The sequence below is a fragment of the Terrapene carolina genome, unplaced genomic scaffold, assembly GCF_002925995.2.
Source record: "Terrapene carolina triunguis isolate 2854851 unplaced genomic scaffold, T_m_triunguis-2.0 Scaffold189, whole genome shotgun sequence".
Classification (NCBI taxonomy): Eukaryota; Metazoa; Chordata; order Testudines; family Emydidae; genus Terrapene; species Terrapene triunguis.
In genome coordinates this window covers 15467548-15487178 of record NW_020664540.1, presented here as the reverse complement: position 1 = coordinate 15487178, position 19631 = coordinate 15467548, and the positions used below count along the sequence as shown (strand labels likewise).

General features: G+C 46.0%; 2 protein-coding genes across 3 annotated transcripts in view; one reads left to right on the top strand and one right to left on the bottom strand.

Moving 5' to 3' along the window:
- Positions 1-9918, bottom strand: part of L2HGDH (L-2-hydroxyglutarate dehydrogenase) — a 32255-nt gene extending 22337 nt beyond the window's left edge. Inside the window, exons 1-2 of the mRNA XM_024224410.3 lie at positions 9740-9918; positions 3848-3963 (exon numbers count right to left, since the gene is read on the bottom strand). Coding sequence (XP_024080178.1) covers positions 3848-3963; positions 9740-9831 — 208 coding nt within the window. The 5' untranslated portion in view covers positions 9832-9918. The remainder of the gene's footprint in view (positions 1-3847; positions 3964-9739) is intronic.
- On the top strand, positions 9484-15866 carry DMAC2L (distal membrane arm assembly complex 2 like). Of its 2 annotated transcripts, none has more exons than XM_024224411.3 (5): positions 9484-9661; positions 11512-11622; positions 12835-13043; positions 13886-14057; positions 15736-15866. In XM_024224411.3, the coding sequence occupies exons 2-5, from the start codon at positions 11516-11518 to the stop codon at positions 15848-15850; spliced, it is 603 nt and encodes a 200-aa protein (XP_024080179.1). In that variant the 5' UTR covers positions 9484-9661; positions 11512-11515; the 3' UTR covers positions 15851-15866. The 2 variants fall into 2 exon arrangements, with proteins under 2 accessions (XP_024080179.1, XP_024080180.1); XM_024224412.3 differs by lacking the exon at positions 9484-9661 and adding an exon at positions 9989-10076.
- Positions 15867-19631: the final 3765 nt, after the last annotated feature.

The following is a 19631-nucleotide window of genomic DNA, read 5'->3' as shown; positions in this document are numbered from 1 at the left end:
TAGTGCATTGAACGGAGGGCCGCATCACTGACACCCCCCCCTCACTGCCTCTGGCCCCGCCCCCACCCCACCTCATCCATTAGGCCCCGCCCATGCCCCACCTCTTCCCACCCCTTCCCTGCCCCATTCCAACCCCTTCCCCGAAGTCCCCACCCCAACGCTGCCCCCAGGGGGTGCAGGGTGCGGCGGGGGCTCAGAGCAGGAAGTTGAGGTGCAGGTGGTGTGCAGGGTGCGGCAGGGGGCTCAGGGCAGGGAGTTGGTGAGTGGGGTGCAAGAGGGTGAGGGGTGCAGCAGGTGGCTCAGGGCAGGGAGTGCAGGAGGGGTGCAGTATGTGGCAGGGGGCTCAGGGCAAAGGGTTGGGGTGCAGGAGGGGGTGTGGGATGTGGCAGGGGACTCAGGGCAGGGAGTTGGGGTGTTGGATGTGGCAGGGGGCTCAGGGCAGGGGGTTGGGGTGCAGCGGGGTGTGGGATGTGGCAGGGGCTCAGGGCAGGGAGTTGGGGTGTGGGATGTGGCAGGGGGTTCAGGGCAGGGGGTTGGGGTGCGGGAGGGGTTCAGGGTGCGAGCTCCTGCCTGCCTGCCCTGGCCCCACGCCGCTCCGTTCCGTTCCAGGAAGCAGCTGGAACCGTGTCCCTGCAGCCCCTGGGTGGAGGGGGTGGGGCTTCAGGGTTCTGTGCATTCAGTGCTCTTGCCGCTCCTCTAGGTACCTCCCACGAAGCTCCCATTGGCCGCGGTTCCCTGTTCCCGGCCAATGGGAGCTGCGGGTGGCAGTGCCTGGAAGGAGGCAATGCAGGAGCCCTCTGCCTCCTTCCCCCTCTCCCCCCCGGCCCGAAGGGGTGTGCTGCCAGCTGCTTCAGAGAGCGGCGCGGGGCTCGCAACGCCACAGGGGGCAATCCTGCGGGTAGGCAGAGGGGTGGGTGGGGGGCACGGGGAGCTTGGCGGGCCACACGCAAGAGCCCCACGGGCCACATGTTTGAGACCCCTGCTATAAAGCCTCACTGTACTCCACTGCCAGTACGATCCTGAATATCTCACATACTGGCAGCCCTGCTTGTCTCTGCGAAAGGCTTTCGAGCATTTGTGAGCCAGGCCTGACTGTTACTTCTTCTCTCTTGGGAAGTGAAATGGAGGAGAGGCAGGTTCCAAGAGTACTTTTATTGACCAAATTTAATTTCTTATTCGAAAAAGGTTACACAATCTCCCCCTTAAAATGTTGGTGCCCGAATCTTACGCCCATTCACTTACCCACACAACTGACAGCCTCCTCTCTTAAGACTCATGGTAATACAAGGGCATTAACTACTTTAATATATAACTGGCCTATATAGCAACAATGACCCATCTGAGGTGTCTATTTAAGGCATTCAGCTGTTTAAGCATTATCCACACACATTAGGTCACACTATTCTAAGTCAGCAGTTTGATTTACCCTCTTGGGATTCCTCGGCCCCTATGCTACGTGTTTGGGGATTCTGCATAAGCACTTAGTGGCAGGAGATTGATCGTTGGCAATGCAGCTGTATTTGCAAGTTCTTCTTACTTAGCTGAAGAACAAACAGCAAAACAAGGGTGCTTAGTCTTTCTTGTTTCAAAGTCTGGATAGAAAACAGGCCTTGGTGTGTCGCAAGATTCCAAGTGTCCCTATTTACCAGCTGTGGTGTAAACAGGCACCAGTCCCATTGGCATCACTAACCAAACCCTGCAGGTAGTCACTGGAATAATTATATTAGCTCTGATCTTCAAAGCGAGACTACTGCATGGAACACCTATGTTAAGAGCCAGGAAACTGGTGGAAATTACTAGAGAGTATCAGTCCCAGCTGTTTGAGGAGGTGCCATAAGCAGGGCTGCACATTCGTCACGGCATTATTTTTAATCAAAAATCATTTCCCATGATTTTTGATTAAAAATGCCAAGACGAAGAGAGGGGTCCTGGGAGGGGGAAGGTGGCTGAGAGTGAGCCTGTCCTGCATTCACCTATGGGACGGAGGGGCCTGAGTGGTACAACAACACAGGATGCCAGGTCGCAATGCCACTCACTCAAATTTGGTCCGGCTGGCCCCTCATTGTGATGGCAGGGCAGCTGGGCCAAACTTGAGCAGTGTTGCGCCAGGTCAAAATTCCAGGGCCCAACCCTGTGGGACAGGGGCCACAGAAGCTGCCACGGCAGGGTGAGTTTATTAAAATCACAGACACAAACACAAGTCAGGGACAACTGGGAAAATCCCGGTATCCATTATATTTTTCCCACCGTGACAAACCTGCAGACCTAGCCATAGGCCTTCCTAGACTGATGATTTTCCAGTCCCTGTGATAGATGTAGTGGTACATCACACGGGTAAGCTCCACAGATACAAACAGAAACTTTATCTTTTGCATCAATTCAGCGGCACGGATGTCATTTACCCCTTCACATAACACAAGAACTAGGCAGCAGGTTTAAAGCAAACAAAAGGACGAACTTCTTGACACAACACACAGACAACCCATGGAACTTGTTGCCAGGGTATGCTGTGAAGGCCAAAAGCATAAGTGGGTTCAAAAAAGAATTAGTTAAGTTCATGGAGAACAGGTCCATCAATGGCTATTGTGACAAAGTTCCTCCTCTATCTTGGTGGGTCCTGCGCTTATTGGCGGATTTTCTTGCCTCAGAGATTCACCATGTGGGTTGGGGAACAGCCCAGAGACCTTCCCCTCTGGAAGAACCCACAGTCCAAGTCAATTGGGAGGTTTGGGGGGAACCCGGGCCCGCCCTCTACTCCGGGTTTCAGCCCAGGGCCCTGTGGACTGCAGCTGTCTATAGTGCCTCCTGTAACAGCTGCATGACAACTACAACTCCCTGGGCTACTTCCCCATGGCCTCCTCCAAACACCTTCCTTATTCTCACCACAGGACCTTCCTCCTGGTGTCTGATAACACTTGTGCTCCTCAGTCCTCCAGCAGCAGCACACCCTCTCCCTCTCAGCTCCTTGCGCCTCTTGCTCCCAGCTCCTCTCACTCGCACCACAAACTGAAGTGAGCTCCTTTTAAAACCCAGGTGCTCTGATTAGCCTGCCTTAAATGATTCTAGCAGCTTCTTCTTAATTGGCTCCAGGTGTCCTAATTAGCCTGCCTTAACTGGTTCTAGCAGGTTCCTGATTACTCTAGTGTAGCCCCTTCTCTGATCACTCAGGGAACAGAAATCTAGTCATCCAGTGACCAGTATATTTGCCCTCTACCAGACTCCTGTACCCCACTGGTCTGGGTCTGTCACACTATAAGCGAAGATGGTCAGGGATGCAACCCTATGCTCGAGTGTCCCTAAACCTCAACTGCTGGAAGCGGAGACTGGATGACGGGGATGGATCACTCAGAATTGCCCTGTTCTGTTCCTTCCCTCTGAATCATCTGGCACTGGCCGCTGTCGGAAGACAGGATACTGGGATAGATGGACCATTTGTCTGACCCAGCATGGTCATTCTTATGTTCTTCTGACTAGTTGGGGGCAAATCACCAGTCAAGAGAAGGCCAAAGACTCATCCAAGGGAGCTATTATGCTCTTTCTCCCTATGTTTGCATAGTCCCTTGACAGGACTGCACTGTGAAATTATTCCAAAGGGGAACCTTTCATTCATTTCAGATAGATGGGCAGATAGATACTGTTTCCCCCTCATTAAAAGAGCCTCCCATTTTTTTGTTAATTTTTTCTCAATTCAATACCCTTAAAATTGCTATTTTAGTGTGTATGTGTTTTTAATTAAAATATCTTACAGACTGACACCAGGAAACCAGAAATAAGCAAGGGAAGAAAATGCAAACTTCTTTGTCACTCTCTGATACAGTGGAGATCATGGATAACATGGATATCATACCTAACTCCTTCTCCTTTTCCAGCACACTGAACGTGAGCGATGGGTGTCGCAGAATGAGCTCTCTGGCAGACGCAAGCCCCACAATTCCACCGCCGACAACAACCACATCAAAAGTGCTATTTAGGAAAAAAAAGGGCATCTTGTAAGAGCTCGCTAGCAACATGCTTCACATTTACACGGAAAGAAGCTGCATTTTAGCAAAAGAATGTTGGACCCCTTTACAAACATCTTCTTGAAAACCCACTTCTTCTGAAATCCATACCAGAAGCCAGCTGATTAAGTCATCTACTGATTTACCTTTGAGTGACCTGCTTGTTTATGCTGAGGAAAGGTTGGGAGGAAAGAGGGGTGCGTTTTAAAAAAAACCCACCTGAAAGTGAAGCTGGAAATTCTGTGCAAGGAAGACCAGGGAGTTGAAGGGAGACAGAATACGCAGAGAAAATATATAGTTCAGTGAAGAAAAAAAGAAAAAAGGATTAAAATCTGTAACGAACAAGGAATATGTCTATATTCACCCTGATCACAATACTTGAGTCTCATTTTGTCCAAGCTTCATCTGTCTTCCTGTTTTAGATTTTATGTTCTCCAGGACAGGGCCTGGAGTTGGAAAAGTGCCTAGCACATTTTGAGTGCTAGCACAATAACTAATAATGCTAAGAATACAGTAGATTGTCAAACTGTTTGCTCCTCCCTATTTTGATAGATGCAATTTTCCCTTCGATGACTTGGAATCAGCAAGTCCAAGGCTCCAACTTGACAGCCTCAAGTCATTCTTCATGAGCATTTACAACATCCAGATTCTCTGTGCAAGTCCATAAAATAGCTGCCATTTAGCCAGGCAGGAACTTTAGAGCAGACTCACAGATGAAGCCACAACCACAGATCTTACTCCAATGCTGAGATCATCTGAAGTTAATATTGTCTCACTGTTTCTTTGTACCCCCGTCTGTGTGTACCCACCTGTGGTCTCATCTTATACTAAGATTGTAAGATCTCCAGGACAGGGACTGTCTTTTTGTTTGGTGTTTGTACAGCGCCTCGCTCAAAGGAGCCCTAAGCATGCAGTAGGACCCCAAGGCACTATGATAACACACATAATAAATAATAATACTTTTAGGACTGTTTCCCCATGTTAAGAATGTTCATTACGAACTCAATTAACAAGGTTACTCTACTCTGACTCACAACTCTCCTGGACTCTTTCTTAATTCTCTCAGACAGCAGAATACAGTATAACGGTTTCTTAAATTACATACAAAGTATATGCACTACAAGTAGTAAATTCTTGAGAGGAAAGAAATGTCCTGATCAAATATGTTTTAGGGTTTTCAATGTTGATAAATGCAAAGTGATGCACATTGGAAAACGTAATCCCAACTATATGTATAAAATGATGGGGTCTAAATTAGCTGTTACCACTCAAGAAAGAGATCTTGGAGTCATTGTGGATACTTCTCTGCAAACATCCACTCAATGTGCAGCGGCAGTCAAAAAAGCGAACAGAATGTTGGGAATCATTAAAAAAGAGATAGATAAAAAGACAGAAAATATCATACTGCCTCTATATAAATCCATGGTACGCCCATATCTTGAATACTGCAGGCAGATGTGGTCACTCCATCTCAAAAAAAGATATATTGGAATTGGAAAAGGTTCAGAAAAGGGCAACAAAAATGATTAGGGGTATGGAACGTCTTCCATATGAGGAGAGATTAGAAAGATTGGGACTTTTCAACTTGGAAAAAAGACGACTAAGGGGGGATATGCTAGAGGTCTGTAAAATCATGACTGGTGTGAAGAAAGTAAATAAGCAAGTGTTGTTTACTCATAACACAAGAACTAGGTCACCAACTGAAATTAATAGGCAGCAGGTTTAACACAAACAAAAGGAAGTATTTTTTCACACAACACACAGTCAACCTGTGAAACTCTTAGCCAGAGGATATTGTGAAGACCAAGACTATAACAATGTTCAAAAAAGAACCAGATAAATTCATGGAGAATAGGTCCATCAGTGGCAATTAGCCAGGATGGGCAGGGATGGTGTCCCTAGCCTCTGTTTGCCAGAAGATGGGAAAGGGCGACAGAGGATGGATCACTTGATGATTCCCTGTTCTGTTCATTCCCTCTGGGCCGCCTGGCATTGGCCACTGTAGGAAGCAGGATACTGGGCTAGATGGACCTTTGGACTGACCCAGTATGGAAGTTCTTATGTTCTTAGAGCCATTCTAGTTTACAGCGTAAACCCTTACTGACGCTGAACTCTTTAAATCAAGATGGGCTTTCTTTCAAGAAGATATGCTGTAGCAAAACCAAGAGGTATGGTCTTGATGCAGGAATTACTGGGTGACCGGTGTTATTCAAGTGGTCAGACTAGAGGACCAAGATGGTCTCTTTTGGCTTGAAATCTATGAATCAGCACTTAAGCGGAGCACACAGGATAATGTGATTTAAGCAAAAAATTGATGTACTGTAAAGGGGATACAGTACTCTGGTGGGAATAGACCTCATTCTAAAAAAACCTACTTTTCTTTTTCAAAATCCACTCAGTTGTCAAAAAATTGTAAAAAATCCCAACCCAAGCTACTATTTTTGTAGGACCCATACAAACAGGTTTCGTGCTTCTGTACTTACTTTGGAGCATCAGTTGAATAATAAACACCATTCCCACAGCTACAAACATACCTGCTGACACTGACAAAGCCATTCAACAGATAAATAATGCCCTGTTGGAATCTACCACATTAGAAACAGGAAAACAAATGGTATCTGAGGTTAGCCAAGATGAAAATAATTTCGTTCAATGTATTTTTATTTTATTTGAAAATACTGTCTCCTGAGATGCTATGGAGCTCACTGCTGCTCATCACCACAGGATCCATTTCCTACCTAGGCAAAGACACTTCCTGTGTTCACATGTAGGCACTTGGGAGTTCTGAGGAAGACTATTTGAAAAGTAACTTAAAAACTGAGAAGGTGTCCGGATATTTGCATAGTGGAGCATGAGTACCTTTATCTTACAAATTTTGGGGAGAAGACCATGGACACAGTCCTTTCAGCAGCTAACGTAAATGCATTATGGGATTAAATGGAAGGCTTTCTCCTGCTGCTTCTGGGCTGGTGGCCCGTTACTGAAATACATACAATGTGAACAGTGCCTCACATGAAACAAGGATGAGTCTAAATTCAGATCTAACTTCAAGATATGGACACTGGGACGTAAAAATGTTTCATGTTTCTATATTGCATGTCCATGGACCAACAGTAGGTATTACTCTACAGTAAAATCCTGTTATGTGAATATGATAGAGTGAGATATACCTGTATTACCCCATTTATTTTGAGAACATCATTTTGATGCAGAGTCGCCACTTTGTATTGTAACCTTCATGTTATATTGCAATCCACATTGTGGATTAGAATGTGGTGTACTGAGGACTGCGTTGGAATTGCAAGCTGTCAATTTAAGAGTTGGGAGGCTTTCTGAATCCAGCTTGCAGCCCCGAGCCTGGATGGCTCTGTGGCAGAGCATGAGCACAGCAGACAGACAACCTGGAAAGAGCCAGGCGGGGTGAGCTGTGTCTCAGTGACTTAGGCTACGTCTACACTACCGGGGGGGGGGAATCGATTTCAGATACGCAAATTCAGCTACGGGAATAGCGTAGCTGAATTCGATGTATCTGATCCGACTTACCCCGCTGTGAGGACGGCAGCAAATCGACCGCCGCGGCTCCCCCGTCGACTGCGCTTACTCCTACCTGGGCTGGTGGAGTACGCGCGTCGATTCGGGGATCGATTATTGCATCCCGACGAGACGCGCTAAATCGATCCCCGAGAGATCGATTTCTACCCGCCGATCCGGGCGGGTAGTGAAGACAAGCCCTTAGAGAGCAGTCGGTTTTCTCTCTGTGTGTTTTGGGGTTCTTGTGTGTTACTTGTTCTGAATTCTAAGAAATAAAGTAGTGTTACATTGCAACCTTCTAGCAAGAGTATTAATGTTTTCTATCTCATTTCTGGGTGCATGCTGTGAACATAACAAAGCATCCATTTTGTAATACAGACTTGATACCTAATGGAATGATCATGTCTGAGAAGCTATGACTAGAGCCCTGCGTGGATACAAAATTTGTATCCGCATCCATCTGTGATCCACAAAAATGGTCCACGGATATCTGCAGATGTGGATATAAAGCAGATATCCGTGGATTTGCAGTGCTCTAGCTATAACAGAGTAATCTAGAGCCATCAACTCCAGGTATTCCTGATCCCCTGCAACAATGATGAACTTTCTACGCAGTAGCCTGGCTGGGAGCAGGGACTGGAGTTACTCAACTTATAGCAAATGGCTGGGAGATCTGCAGTTTCTTTTGCTAGCTACATGACCAAAGGAGCCAGCGACTGAAGTTAAGAAGGGGTGACTCTGAGCAAGGAGGCTGTCTGTGTCCACTGCCATATGCCAAGAAACCTGTCCAGAGAGAGACGAAAAGCAAGAAGGAGTCTGCTTAGCCTAAGGATGCTGACCAGGCCTCAGGCTCACAGAAGAGGAAGGATCAGACTAAAGGGGGGGAAGGAATCCTCTCAGGACTGTTTGTGGTTTCTTCAAAGATCTGTAAGTCTATGCTGTTTCGAGTACAGTGCCTATAATTAATACATTACTTTGCTAAGCTTGCATTCATTGGTTGCCTGCCACATTGTTCCAGTTAATCAAGAAGCTCGGTGCACCCAGAGCAAGGTGGAACTCATGAGATGTGTGTAAGCAACTGAGGGTTCAGGGGGCTGTGATACTGATTCCGAGGTCTAAAGCAGCTAGGCTGCAGAGCCCCTTGTCCCAAGGAAGAGGTGCAGAAATGATGTCTGCAACTGCACATAGGATCCAGCCAGTGGGTCAACTCACAAACTCGAGTCTGTCCAGAGAAGGGGACTGGGTCAAACTGTGACACCAACTTGCAGCGACACTTATTTTTTAAAAGACAATAGTTTCAGTTTTTGAGATTCCCATATTGTTGTGCGCTCAACATTCCTGACCCATTAATTCTTTCAGGGGAATCAAAGTGTTTTGGTTTATTTCACTAGTGTTAGGCCAACAAGTGCTCTGAGGTCCCAATTCTGCAAAAATTCATGCATGTGCCTATTTATGCCCTGCCGGTAATAACCCCATTAAATCAGCGGGACTACTCACACTGGGTACAGTTAAGCATGTGCTTAGTTTTTTTGCAAGATTGGGCCCTAGGTGAGCTGTGCTCTACCAGTCCTCCAAAAAGGAACTGAGGGGCACAGCGTGTTATTAGCATTCAAGGTGACCAGAGAGCAAGGGTGAAAAATCAGGACAGGGGGGTGGGGGTAATAGGATCCAATATAAGAAAAAGACCCCAAAACCGGGACTGTCCCTATAAAATTGGGACATCTGGTCTCCCTATTAGCATTGCACAGGAACTACAGTGGCTAAAACACACCAGCCGCAGATCTTTCAAGTAGAAGAAAACTTAAGTCTCAAACAATTTCACTGGCATACGAGAAGCGTCAGGAGCCGCTGAGGGAGCAAGATCACAAGCACCCCGCGGCCCCAGCCGAGCTCCGCACCAGGGGCGAAGGGGAGCAGCAGAGGCAGGCGGGCCCCAGCCCTGACTCCCACCGTCCCCGTCCCGCCAGCCCCCACACGGCCAGCGGGCGAACTGGAGCCAGCTCGGCTCCGCGGGCGCCGCCCCCCAGCAGGCTCGCCTGGGTCGGGCCAATAGTGACCGAATCCACTTCGGCTCCGTCTACTCCGAAGTCAGCGCGTCCACACGCGGCCCGGTTCTAATTCCCTCCCGCCAGGTTAGCGCCGGGCCGGGGGCTGAGCCGGGCTCCGTCCCCGGCGCTCCCGCGGGAAGGGCCCTACGCCGGCGGCCTCACCTACTGCGGCGGCGCTGGTGCCCCAGGGCCCGGCCCAGCCCGGGCAGGCCCACCCGGCCCCAGGCGCGGCCCGCCCGCAGTAGCGGCGGCATCCTGGGCTCGTCCCGGCGGCGGCTCTCGGAGCCCGAGCCCGCCCCGCTCCTCCCACAGCCGCGAGAGGAGGAGTCACGCCGGCCGCCGCCGCCGCTCCCCGGGTGTCAGAGCGGGCCCAGGGGCGCCGCTCCGGGCCGCTCCCCGGTAGCCATGGAGGGGGGGTCGCATGGCTTCGCCTCCAGCCCCCGGGGCCGGGCCGGGCCTGCGCCGCCTCAGCGGGGCGGGAAGCCTGTGCGCTGCCCGGGTGAGCGCAGGGCAGCCCGTAGCCTGGCCGGGCCATCCCTCCCCCAGGCGGCTTAGCGGGGCCCAACACTAGCCAGGGCCCCGCCGGGCCGGCGGCCAACCTGCCTCCTGCCAGAGTCTTTACCCCAAGAGTCAAAGGCGGCAGTGACTCCGCAGCGGCGCCGGGTCTGTGACCGGAGCGGGTGGCCGAGGGGCTGTGGCCTGCGATGTGCAGGAGGCCAGACTAGATGATCAGCCGGGGCGGCTCCAGGCACCAAGCGCGTGCCTGGGGTGGCAAGCCGGTCCCCGTGAGGGCGGCAGTCAGGCTGCCTTCGGCGGCATGCCTGCGGGAGGTCTGCCGGGCCCGCGGTTTCGGCAGCAATTCGGCGGTGTGTACGCCGAAGGCATAGGACAGGCGGACCTCCCGCAGGCATGCCGCCGAATCCGCGTTACCAGCGGACCTCCTGCAGGCGTGCCGCTGAAGGCCGGCTGACTGCCGTGTTTGGGGCGGCAAAATACATAGAGCCGCCCCTGATGATCAGGGTGGTCCCTTCTGACCTTAAAGTCTCTAGCCCCATGGGTGGCCAACCTGAGCCAGAGAAGGAGCCAAAATTTACCAATATACATTGCCTAAGAGCCACAGTAATACGTCAGCAGCCCCCCATCTGCTCCCCTCCACCAGCTCCCAGCGCCTCCCGCCCACCGGCAGCCCCGCCAGTCAGTGCCTGTCCCTCCCTCCCGATCAGCTGTTTCATGGTGTGCAGGAAGCTCTGGGGGGAGGAGCGAAGGCATGGCAGGCTCAGGGGAGGGGGTAGGAAGGGGTGGAGAGCGGGGTAAGGCCTGTGGCAGAGCCAGGGGTTGAGCAGTGAGCACCCCCCAGCACATTGGAAAGTTGGTGCCTATAGCTCCAGCCCTGGAGTCAGTGGCTATACAAGGAGCCGCATATTAACTTCTGAAGAGCTACATATGGCTCTGGAGCCACAGGTTGGCCACCCCTGCTCTCCCGCCGTCTGCCGCGGGATCCTGAGAGGATATGATTTGGCTAGAGCTCCCATTTAGGAGACTTCTCCAACCTGCACCAGCCCTTCTTAGTGGTGTGGCCTGACTAAAATCAGATCAACAGCAGGCGGTGTCACTGTGAATGTAAACGACTTAGCATTTATTACATTTGAGTGCCGATGCCATCTGTTTAAAATTTGAAAACAAAACTGATGGCATTTAACTATGGCATTTCTTTCTTAGCACTTCAGCATTTTTCAGGCTGCCAGTCAATGGGATGCTTCTGATGACATACATTCATATCTGTAATCGCTAAAAAGTTAAAAATATCCTTCAATTAAGTGACATAGTGTTATTTAAACAAAACAAAATACCTGTAATATATGTTTTCTTTGTACGTGACTAGTGGCAAGAGGACAGAGGCACCAAACTGACATTTCAGTAAACCTCTCTTTCAGTTCTATGATGCTGTTGGGAAATTTCATACAACCAGTGCTCAGCTTAAAGAAACTATCAACCCCAGGTGCACGCAGGCACTTCTGGGGATGGCTGAATGCAGTTTTTAACAAGTAAGGAAAACAAGTGTATGTAATAGTTCATGTGCTAGTTAAAAGCTCTGATGCACATCACTACGTAGCGTGGTTATTCAGTTAATGCATAAGCAACAGTAGCCAGTTACAAGTCACAGAAGAACAGGAGAGAGCTTTTTCTATTAAAAATGTTTTTTCTTTTCAAATAGTATTCTGTTGTCAGACAGTGGTTGTTTCTTACATGTTCCAGTAATAAAATCACTGATTTACAATGGAAAGTGTGTGCTTTAATCAGTATGCTGTGGGGTAATTTTATTTACCTTGGTTGAGACTAGTTAGAATTTAAATTCTAGCTTCCTAAATCCCCATCTTCCTTTGGCCTTGATTCCATTAGCATTTAAATTCTGGCTCTAGCATTCTAAATTTCTTTTATGTATTCAGAAGGCGCTCTAAAGAATTATCCTTCCTAATGTAATTTAGTTGCACTAACAGGTTTTTTTGTTTTTAAAAAAGTTAAAATTTAATTATTTCTCTACCAATAACAAATGTCAGACATTCATAGTCTGCATTCAGTCTTCTTCAGCATTCTCCACCAAGTCTTAAGAAGCATCCTCATAGAATAGATCCCAGGATTTTAACTAATTCCTGGGGTGTGTCCCTTTGTAGTACTATTAAACCTTGACAAAAGAGATGTCAGGAATGGCATGTATGTAGCAATCTATGATGGAATCAAAACTGACTCAGGAGGCAAAATCCCAAATACTGTTGTAAAGCCTCATCCTGGGTAGATGCTGGATATCTCCTGCATACAGACTTCTCTGTCTGTTTCATGCTTTTGCAATACTTGTGTAGCATTTTCATGCCTACCAAGTAGTTTTGAATTAATAAGGTAGGGCAACGTGAGCTTAATGAGTGCATGGGGTTGGCAGAGGTAGAATGCTGAGCACAGACAGAAGGAGAGGATTAGAGAGAAATACAAGTGACAAATCAGCTAGCAATATCTTTCTTCATTACCTTACCAAAATTTAATTTTAATTTAAAATATAAATTAACACAGGTTACCAGATTTTTGTTTTAAATAGTGCAGACTTAATAAGTTGGTGTAAAGCACTGCCCTGGGACTCAATCCTATCTTTCTCTTTTCCTTTCATCATACACTTAAAAATATTTATTGTGTAGTAATAGGGCTGCAAATGTGATAAAGCTGTAGGTTGGTATAGGAAGATCTAAATGTCTGTTCTATGTTGACAGGGTAGACTATGAACGTATACAGGCTGTTGGCCCTGATAGAGCAGCTTCTGAATGGCTTCTGCGGTGTGGGGCGCTGGTTCGTTTCCAAGGCTATGATAAATGGCAGCATGACTACAATGGTCTCCCAACCGGGCCTTTAGGAAAATACAAGATACAAGCAATCGATGCCACAGAGTCCTGCATCATGTACCGAGGATTTGATTATTTGGGTAACCAAGACGCAGCTTTGCAAATTATATATTGTCCTTAAAATTCATCCATTTGCATCAAAGACTGAGCAGTTGTGCCTTTTTTTGTTTCTTTGTGACTCATAGAGAAGGCTTGATTTTTAAAAGAAAAATGTTTGTGTTTTAATTGAGAAATATCAGATTTGTACCTCTGTTTTTGCTGGAGGTCTCTTTTTAGGATACAGATGGATCGGGAGCTTTGTCAGCCACTGCTTGAAGAGGGAAGAGCATTAAACAATTGGAACAAAGATTTATTAGTTAAATAAGTTCATAGTTCAATATGCATTAATGCAAACCAGGGTTTTAAATGTTCTGAATAAAAAAGACTTACTCTAAATCATGTGTCAATTTTTGGTATTTGTGAAGCCATAGTGGTTTCCAGGAAAAGCCAGATAAGCAAGATCTGAATTTCTAATTTAAAAGAAACAGAATTTTTAAAAAGCTGTTGCCTTTCAGTCGTCTTTTACACAACAAAGAACAAAAATGGGACACACACTCTTTTTTCTTTGCAAATCATCTTAAATTTCTTGCATAATTGTATTGTTAGTTCAGCACTTATCAGTCATGCTGGGCATGCTGATTTTCTGTCATTTGCCTACTTCCGTATAAAAAACCCTTAGAACCTTAGTCATGCTTTTGTGATTGTGAAGCCTACAATGGGATTGCTGCAGAGTACAGTACAATAATTCATGATGCATTATGGCTCTTCCATATGCAGGCATCTGTTGCCACCAGTTTATGGAAGCATGAGAATAAGAACTGCAAACCCGTTGGCGGCACCTCATACAGTTTGCTCCTTGTATTATGATTTTTCTCTTTTCCAGATGGTCTCAAACACGTTGAGGAAATTAAGCTGAGCAACTGTATTTATATCCAGGATGAATGTCTGCAGAGGATCAGTGAGACTGAGAGTTTACAGAAAAGTCTCCTGCGACTGATGATAATTTCCTGTGGGAATGTCACAGATAAAGGCATCATAGCACTCCACAAACTAACGTGAGCCATTGAGGGAATGTCTTGTAGAACATGACTTTTCCAGCTCTTGCCATATTTGTATGTTTAGAATAGTATTGGATCATTGAAATTCATTTTTTTTTGTTTACATTTGAGTTCAATAGTCTTTGATGTACAATGAAAGCAAAAATGGTGTGGGCTGTTCTGAGAAATCAGTTTTAGCAGTCTGAATTAACACACAAAAATCTAACAAACCCATTAACCTAACACCAATTCAGTAAGTAGAACTAACTGTAGGCTATAGTGCTGAAAGTAGGAAGCCTAAGAGTATGTGAATCCACAGCTGAATCATGTCCTCGTAGTTAACCTTTTTTCATGTCCCCATTTGTAGGTGAGATTCAGAAATGTTGGTTGCTCAACAGATTACAGCAGATCGTGCTGTCCCTGTGCTGAGGCATTGTCTCTGCAAGTGCAGTGGATTAGTACATTTACCTGCCACCTTTGGACTACTATGTTAGGATATGTCTGTGCTACACTGCACAATTGCAGCTTAGGGTACGTCTATACTTACCGCCGGGTCCGGAGGTAAGCAATCGATCTTCTGGGATCGATTGATCGCGTCTTGTCTAGACGCGATCAATCGATCCCGGAAGTGCTCGCCGTCGATGCCGGTACTCCTACTCCGTGAGAGGAGTACGCGGAGTCGACGGGGGAGCCTGCCTGCCGCGTCTGGACCCGCGGTAAGTTCGAACTAAGGTACTTCGACTTCAGCTACGTTATTAACGTAGCTGAAGTTGCGTATCTTAGTTCGAAGTGGGGGGTTAGTGTGGACCAGGCCTTAGATGCTTGGGCTGTAGCTCGGACTGTGAGACCCTGTGGATGGGGAAGGTCCCAAAGCCAGGGCTCCAGCGCCAATGTCTACACTATAATTCTATAGCCCTGCAGCTGGAGCTCCGTGAGCCTGAGTCAGCTGACCCGGGCCAGCCATGGGTCTTTTATTGCAGTGTAGACATACCTGGGAGTCTTGCTTAGGAACTAACAATCCACTTTCACCTTGCTTTCTGCCAGTGAGCACCCCATCCCTTTCTCCTCAACGTAAAACAAAACCAAACAAAACCAACCCTGGCATTTACAATTCACCGCACCTCCAATTATCTTTGTTTACTTTAACCACTTTGCTTTAGCTGTGTCTGATGTAGCTCCTAAAGGCTTTGGGATTGAGGCCTTGTTTGTTTTTTAATCCCTGCATGGGAGGCAGTGAAGCCCCTATTCAACAGAGCACTTCAAGCAGCACTATACTCTGATTATTATACAGGAGTATAAACATTGACAAACTCCTTGCTAATGGTGAAGAGGAACCAGTTTGGCTTTCACGGCCTTAGTAAGTTACTAGGAGGACTTCTGATAGTAATAAAAAGTAATGTCAAAAGAGCAGGATGGTATGTGGGGCAGGGATCTTGTCTTCAGTTTTGTCAGCAAAGCACCTTGCACACTTTAAGAAATGAATCAATGGAAGCTTGTAGCTACTAAGCTCCTCTGAAAACTTTAGGCAACCAATTTTGAACATATTGGCTCCCTATTAAAAATTCTTTGAAACACCTACAGCCCCTAGAGTCTCTTCATATGTATAATTAATTTAAGGGTGAAAGCATCTGTGCTTTTGAAATTAATCACACTGTCTTGTAAAGTAGCCACTGACTGACTTTTTATATATTTATAGGAACCTTGAATATTTATTTCTGAGTGACCTTCCTGGGATAAGTGAGAAAGAAACTACTGTTCAGATCCTTAAGAAATCAATGCCATCACTGGAGCTGGAATTAGATTTAGAATAAAGGCATCTTTATGTAATTCTGAGGAATCTTATTTCATAATATTCATTATCCTTAAACTATATGGGTTATACAGTTGTCACTACTTATATTTCCTCATGGAAGAAGATCTCTCATCCATGGCTTTGAAGGTATTTTAAAAAAAAAAAATCACTCAGTGAAATGTCGTTGAACTTAATTTGTGCTTCACTTAACTACAGCGAATGCAATTCTGTAAACACTTGTATGTTTTGGAGTGGTTGTAAGAAGATAAAGAATTCTGTCTACTAGCAGGGGAAATAAGTAAAAACCAAATACTCTTCCTTGCACGCATGTATAGAATTACAATGGCTGTTTTTAAATGTGCCTCTGTCTACCAGATGAGTATGGAAAAGAGATTGAGTATGGCTGAAGAACTAGACAGTATACAGCTGTACTGAATATTTGTCAAGTTTCACCTGCTGCCTAAATGAGAGCTGTGCATGGTCTGTTTGGGAATGTTACCAAATGTGTATGATGAAGTTTTAGTAAACACTCTTGAAAACCAATTTAAGTCAAATCCAAATGGAAAGAACTTAGGGGTAGTTTTTTCAAAGACAGGCTCTATAACTTTTCCAAGGCACTGCAGCTGATAGGCCGAGCACTTTTTTCCTGTGAAGAAGCAGGTTTTCTGGTGGATGCCCTTGCACAGACTATTGCTTTAAACTACTCTGGGCTGAATTAGGCCTTGTACCTACCCCCAGGGTGACCAGAGAGCAAGTGTGAAAAATCGGGACAGGGAGTGGGAGGTAATAGGAACCTATATAAGGGACCTCAAAATCAGGACTGTCCCTATAAAATCGGGACATCTGGTCACCCTAACCTACCCCCAAACAGGTTTGGGTGCACTTAATGAAATGACGTAATTAGTAACGAATATTTTAGACCACCTCTCTCAACTTGGCAGAAGTATATCTTCAAAAGGGTTATAGTGCTTTTATGAACCCCTTCCAGGCTTCTGTGGTAGGGCAAAGAAGGGCTTGCAAGGAAACAAGGTTCTTGCTAACTCCACAGTTGTGTGTTGAGAGTTCCCAGAAGGGGAGAGTGAAAAACGTCTATTCAGTCTCCTTCATGGCAGCCCTGAATGTTTCTTTTTCTCTCTTCCACTCTGGGAATCTATTATGGATTGTACCTGTTGCGCTCTCTCTCTCTCCTTTAAATCGTTTCTCCCCCAGAGGTACTGCAGAGCAGAATGGAGAACATCCCTTATTTGTCCCATTTGAACAACCTGTCCATTCTGAAAGCCTCACTGACCTGTATCTTGGAGGGTATATGCTCAGCAATTTGGGGACAGTAAAGCTGAGCTGGTATTTATTGTAGGATAAATATGAAATGAACGAATTAAAGTTAGCTTAAAGAACAGCCCTGACTAGTAAGTCGAAGGAAGGCCTTGGAAATAATGAATTATAAGGCTAGAAGGAATGAAGTAGGGAGGATGTCTGGTTCAAAGAATAACTAAAACATAAGGAAAGATTTCTAAAAAGGCCTCTGACCAACAGGGATGACGGGATGGTTTTAAATAAGACAGAGAATCGGTCTTAAAATGAGCCAGCATAGCCCTTCCCACCCCACATATCAGGGTCATCTCAAAAATTAGGGCCTGTGTGAACCCAGATGCAAAAGAAATACTGTTGGTCAGCAAGGAGGAGGGGCAGAGAGAGGGAGGAAAGGCCTTGGGGAGAAATACAGTCTGATCTGTGTTAAGGCTGGAATTAAGGGTGAATGGTCTCAAATTGGTTTTTAGCTAAAGTCAGTACTTGGCCATGACATCACTTGGTTGTTAAAGAGCATAAAAAGTAAACGCTGAAAAGGTTCATTGGCTGACCACGCTGGAGCTGACCAAGATGGGGTTTAGCCCATTTGTAAATATCCTGATCAAATGATAAGTATTGTGTTACTGTCTGGATATAGTAAATTGCTTACGCTTTAGGCATGTTTAGAGCAATTGTATAAATACCATTTGGCCTTTGGATTTAATAAAGGAATGAATGGTTAAATTAGTGGTATGGTGATACTCTGCATAAATAATAATAGAGACATCCAGTGCTGGAATTATTAGTGAACTCTGCTACTCAACGAGAAGGCTCTTCGGGAAGAAATATGGCCACACAGGAGCACTGAATGGGAAGGGGAAGCTTTGAGGAAAAAATATAATCAGTGTAATTTTTTTAAACAGGCTATCACGTATCCCCCTACAGCTGCTGCTCTCACAGAATCCACCGCTGGCAGGAGATAGTTTTAGGGCAGGTCTTCACTACGGGGGGTCGATTTAAGATACGCAAATTCAGCTACGCGAATAGCGTAGCTGAATTCGACGTATCGCAGCCGACTTACCCCGCTGTAAGGACGGTGGCAAAATCGACCTTCGCGGCTTCCCGTCGACGGCGCTTACTCCCACCTTCGCTGGTGGAGTAAGAGCGTCGATTCGGGGATCGATTATCGCGTCCCGACGAGATGCGATAATTCAATCCCTGAGAGGTTGATTTCTACCCGCCGATTCAGGCGGGTAGTGTAGACCTAGCCTAAGTCTCTGCACTTTAGCTTTTTCCTTACCAGTGAGTGTGCTTTTCTACTGGAACTGGCCTTGGGGTTTAATTAAGTGATATATAGTGATTAGGGGAAATTAGAGAGACTGTGTTATGGAAAGCAACAGCCTAAAACACTTACAAGAAGACGCAAGTGGAAGTGTCTCAGTAATCTACTGTGAGGTGAAGTGTACCAGCAATTCCACCTACTTACAAGAGCACTGGTGAGGGAGCCTTAGGACCCATCTAGCATCAGCTAGTTGGTTTAGCAGTGGACCTAGTTTCTGATCTTACATACACAGATGTCACTATTGACTTTCATGGAATTACTCATACTTCATCAGTACAAATGAGAGCAGAATCAAGCTCTGTGAGTTCCCTTGGGGTCCAGATACCACAAACAGGCAGAATTGTACTATTGGGCTTAGGCCAATCTCTGACTATTAGAGAGCAGGATGAGGTGGGGGGCAGATTATCTCACATCTTCCTCTGAAGCATCTGACACAAGATTCTGGACTAGATGGACCTCAGGGCTGATCCTGTGGCAATACCTATATTCCTACTGTTTAGACGGTGGTCATGCTTGGAATATGGAACTCCAGTACAATCCACAGCTCACAAGATCAGGTCCATGATGTGACGCTCAGCCTACATGCTACTTAACTGTACAGCATAATTGCTCTGTTCCATCACAAAAATGCAAGGCTGGATGACTTATTCCTACATAAAAACACTGAAATTTATTTTTTTTCCCTCAAAAAGGACATAACCAAGCAAATACATAGGGGACAATGCTTGAAATTAAATGATATAAAATGTATTAGTCCACTTATATGAACATTAAAATATAAAACAAATACGTTAATCTGTCCTCACAAAACAATGTGTTTGGCTATCTGCCCCACTAAAACAATGTCAAGTTTTTGAACTGCATTATACCTCCGATAGTATTCAAAAGAATAATACTTTCTCTGGACTTCAAACAGCTGTTAAATACTTCTGAGGTTGTACTACCGATATTAATGACATACACCATAATCAAACATTAACACACAAATAGAAAGGTGAGCTACATTAATTTTATTCAAAACCAATAAAGTATTACATCCTGAGATTACACAAAGAAATTAGATTTATCCTAGTACAGATATTTAGGAGGCCTTTCTGCCCATTCCTTTCTAGTATAACCCACAGGTGAGCGGTTTCTGGTATTGACCAAATAACAAATGAAATCTCTTGGT

Excerpts from the sequence above, each read along its gene's own strand:
- DMAC2L (XM_024224411.3), top strand. The coding sequence starts at position 11,516 with ATGATGCTGTTGGGAAATTTCATACAACCAGTGCTCAGCTTAAAGAAA. Across the intron at positions 11,623-12,834 it reads CTGAATGCAGTTTTTAACAA|GGTAGACTATGAACGTATAC; the intron begins GTAAGGAAAACA and ends CTATGTTGACAG. Across the intron at positions 14,058-15,735 it reads ATAGCACTCCACAAACTAAC|GAACCTTGAATATTTATTTC; the intron begins GTGAGCCATTGA and ends ATATATTTATAG.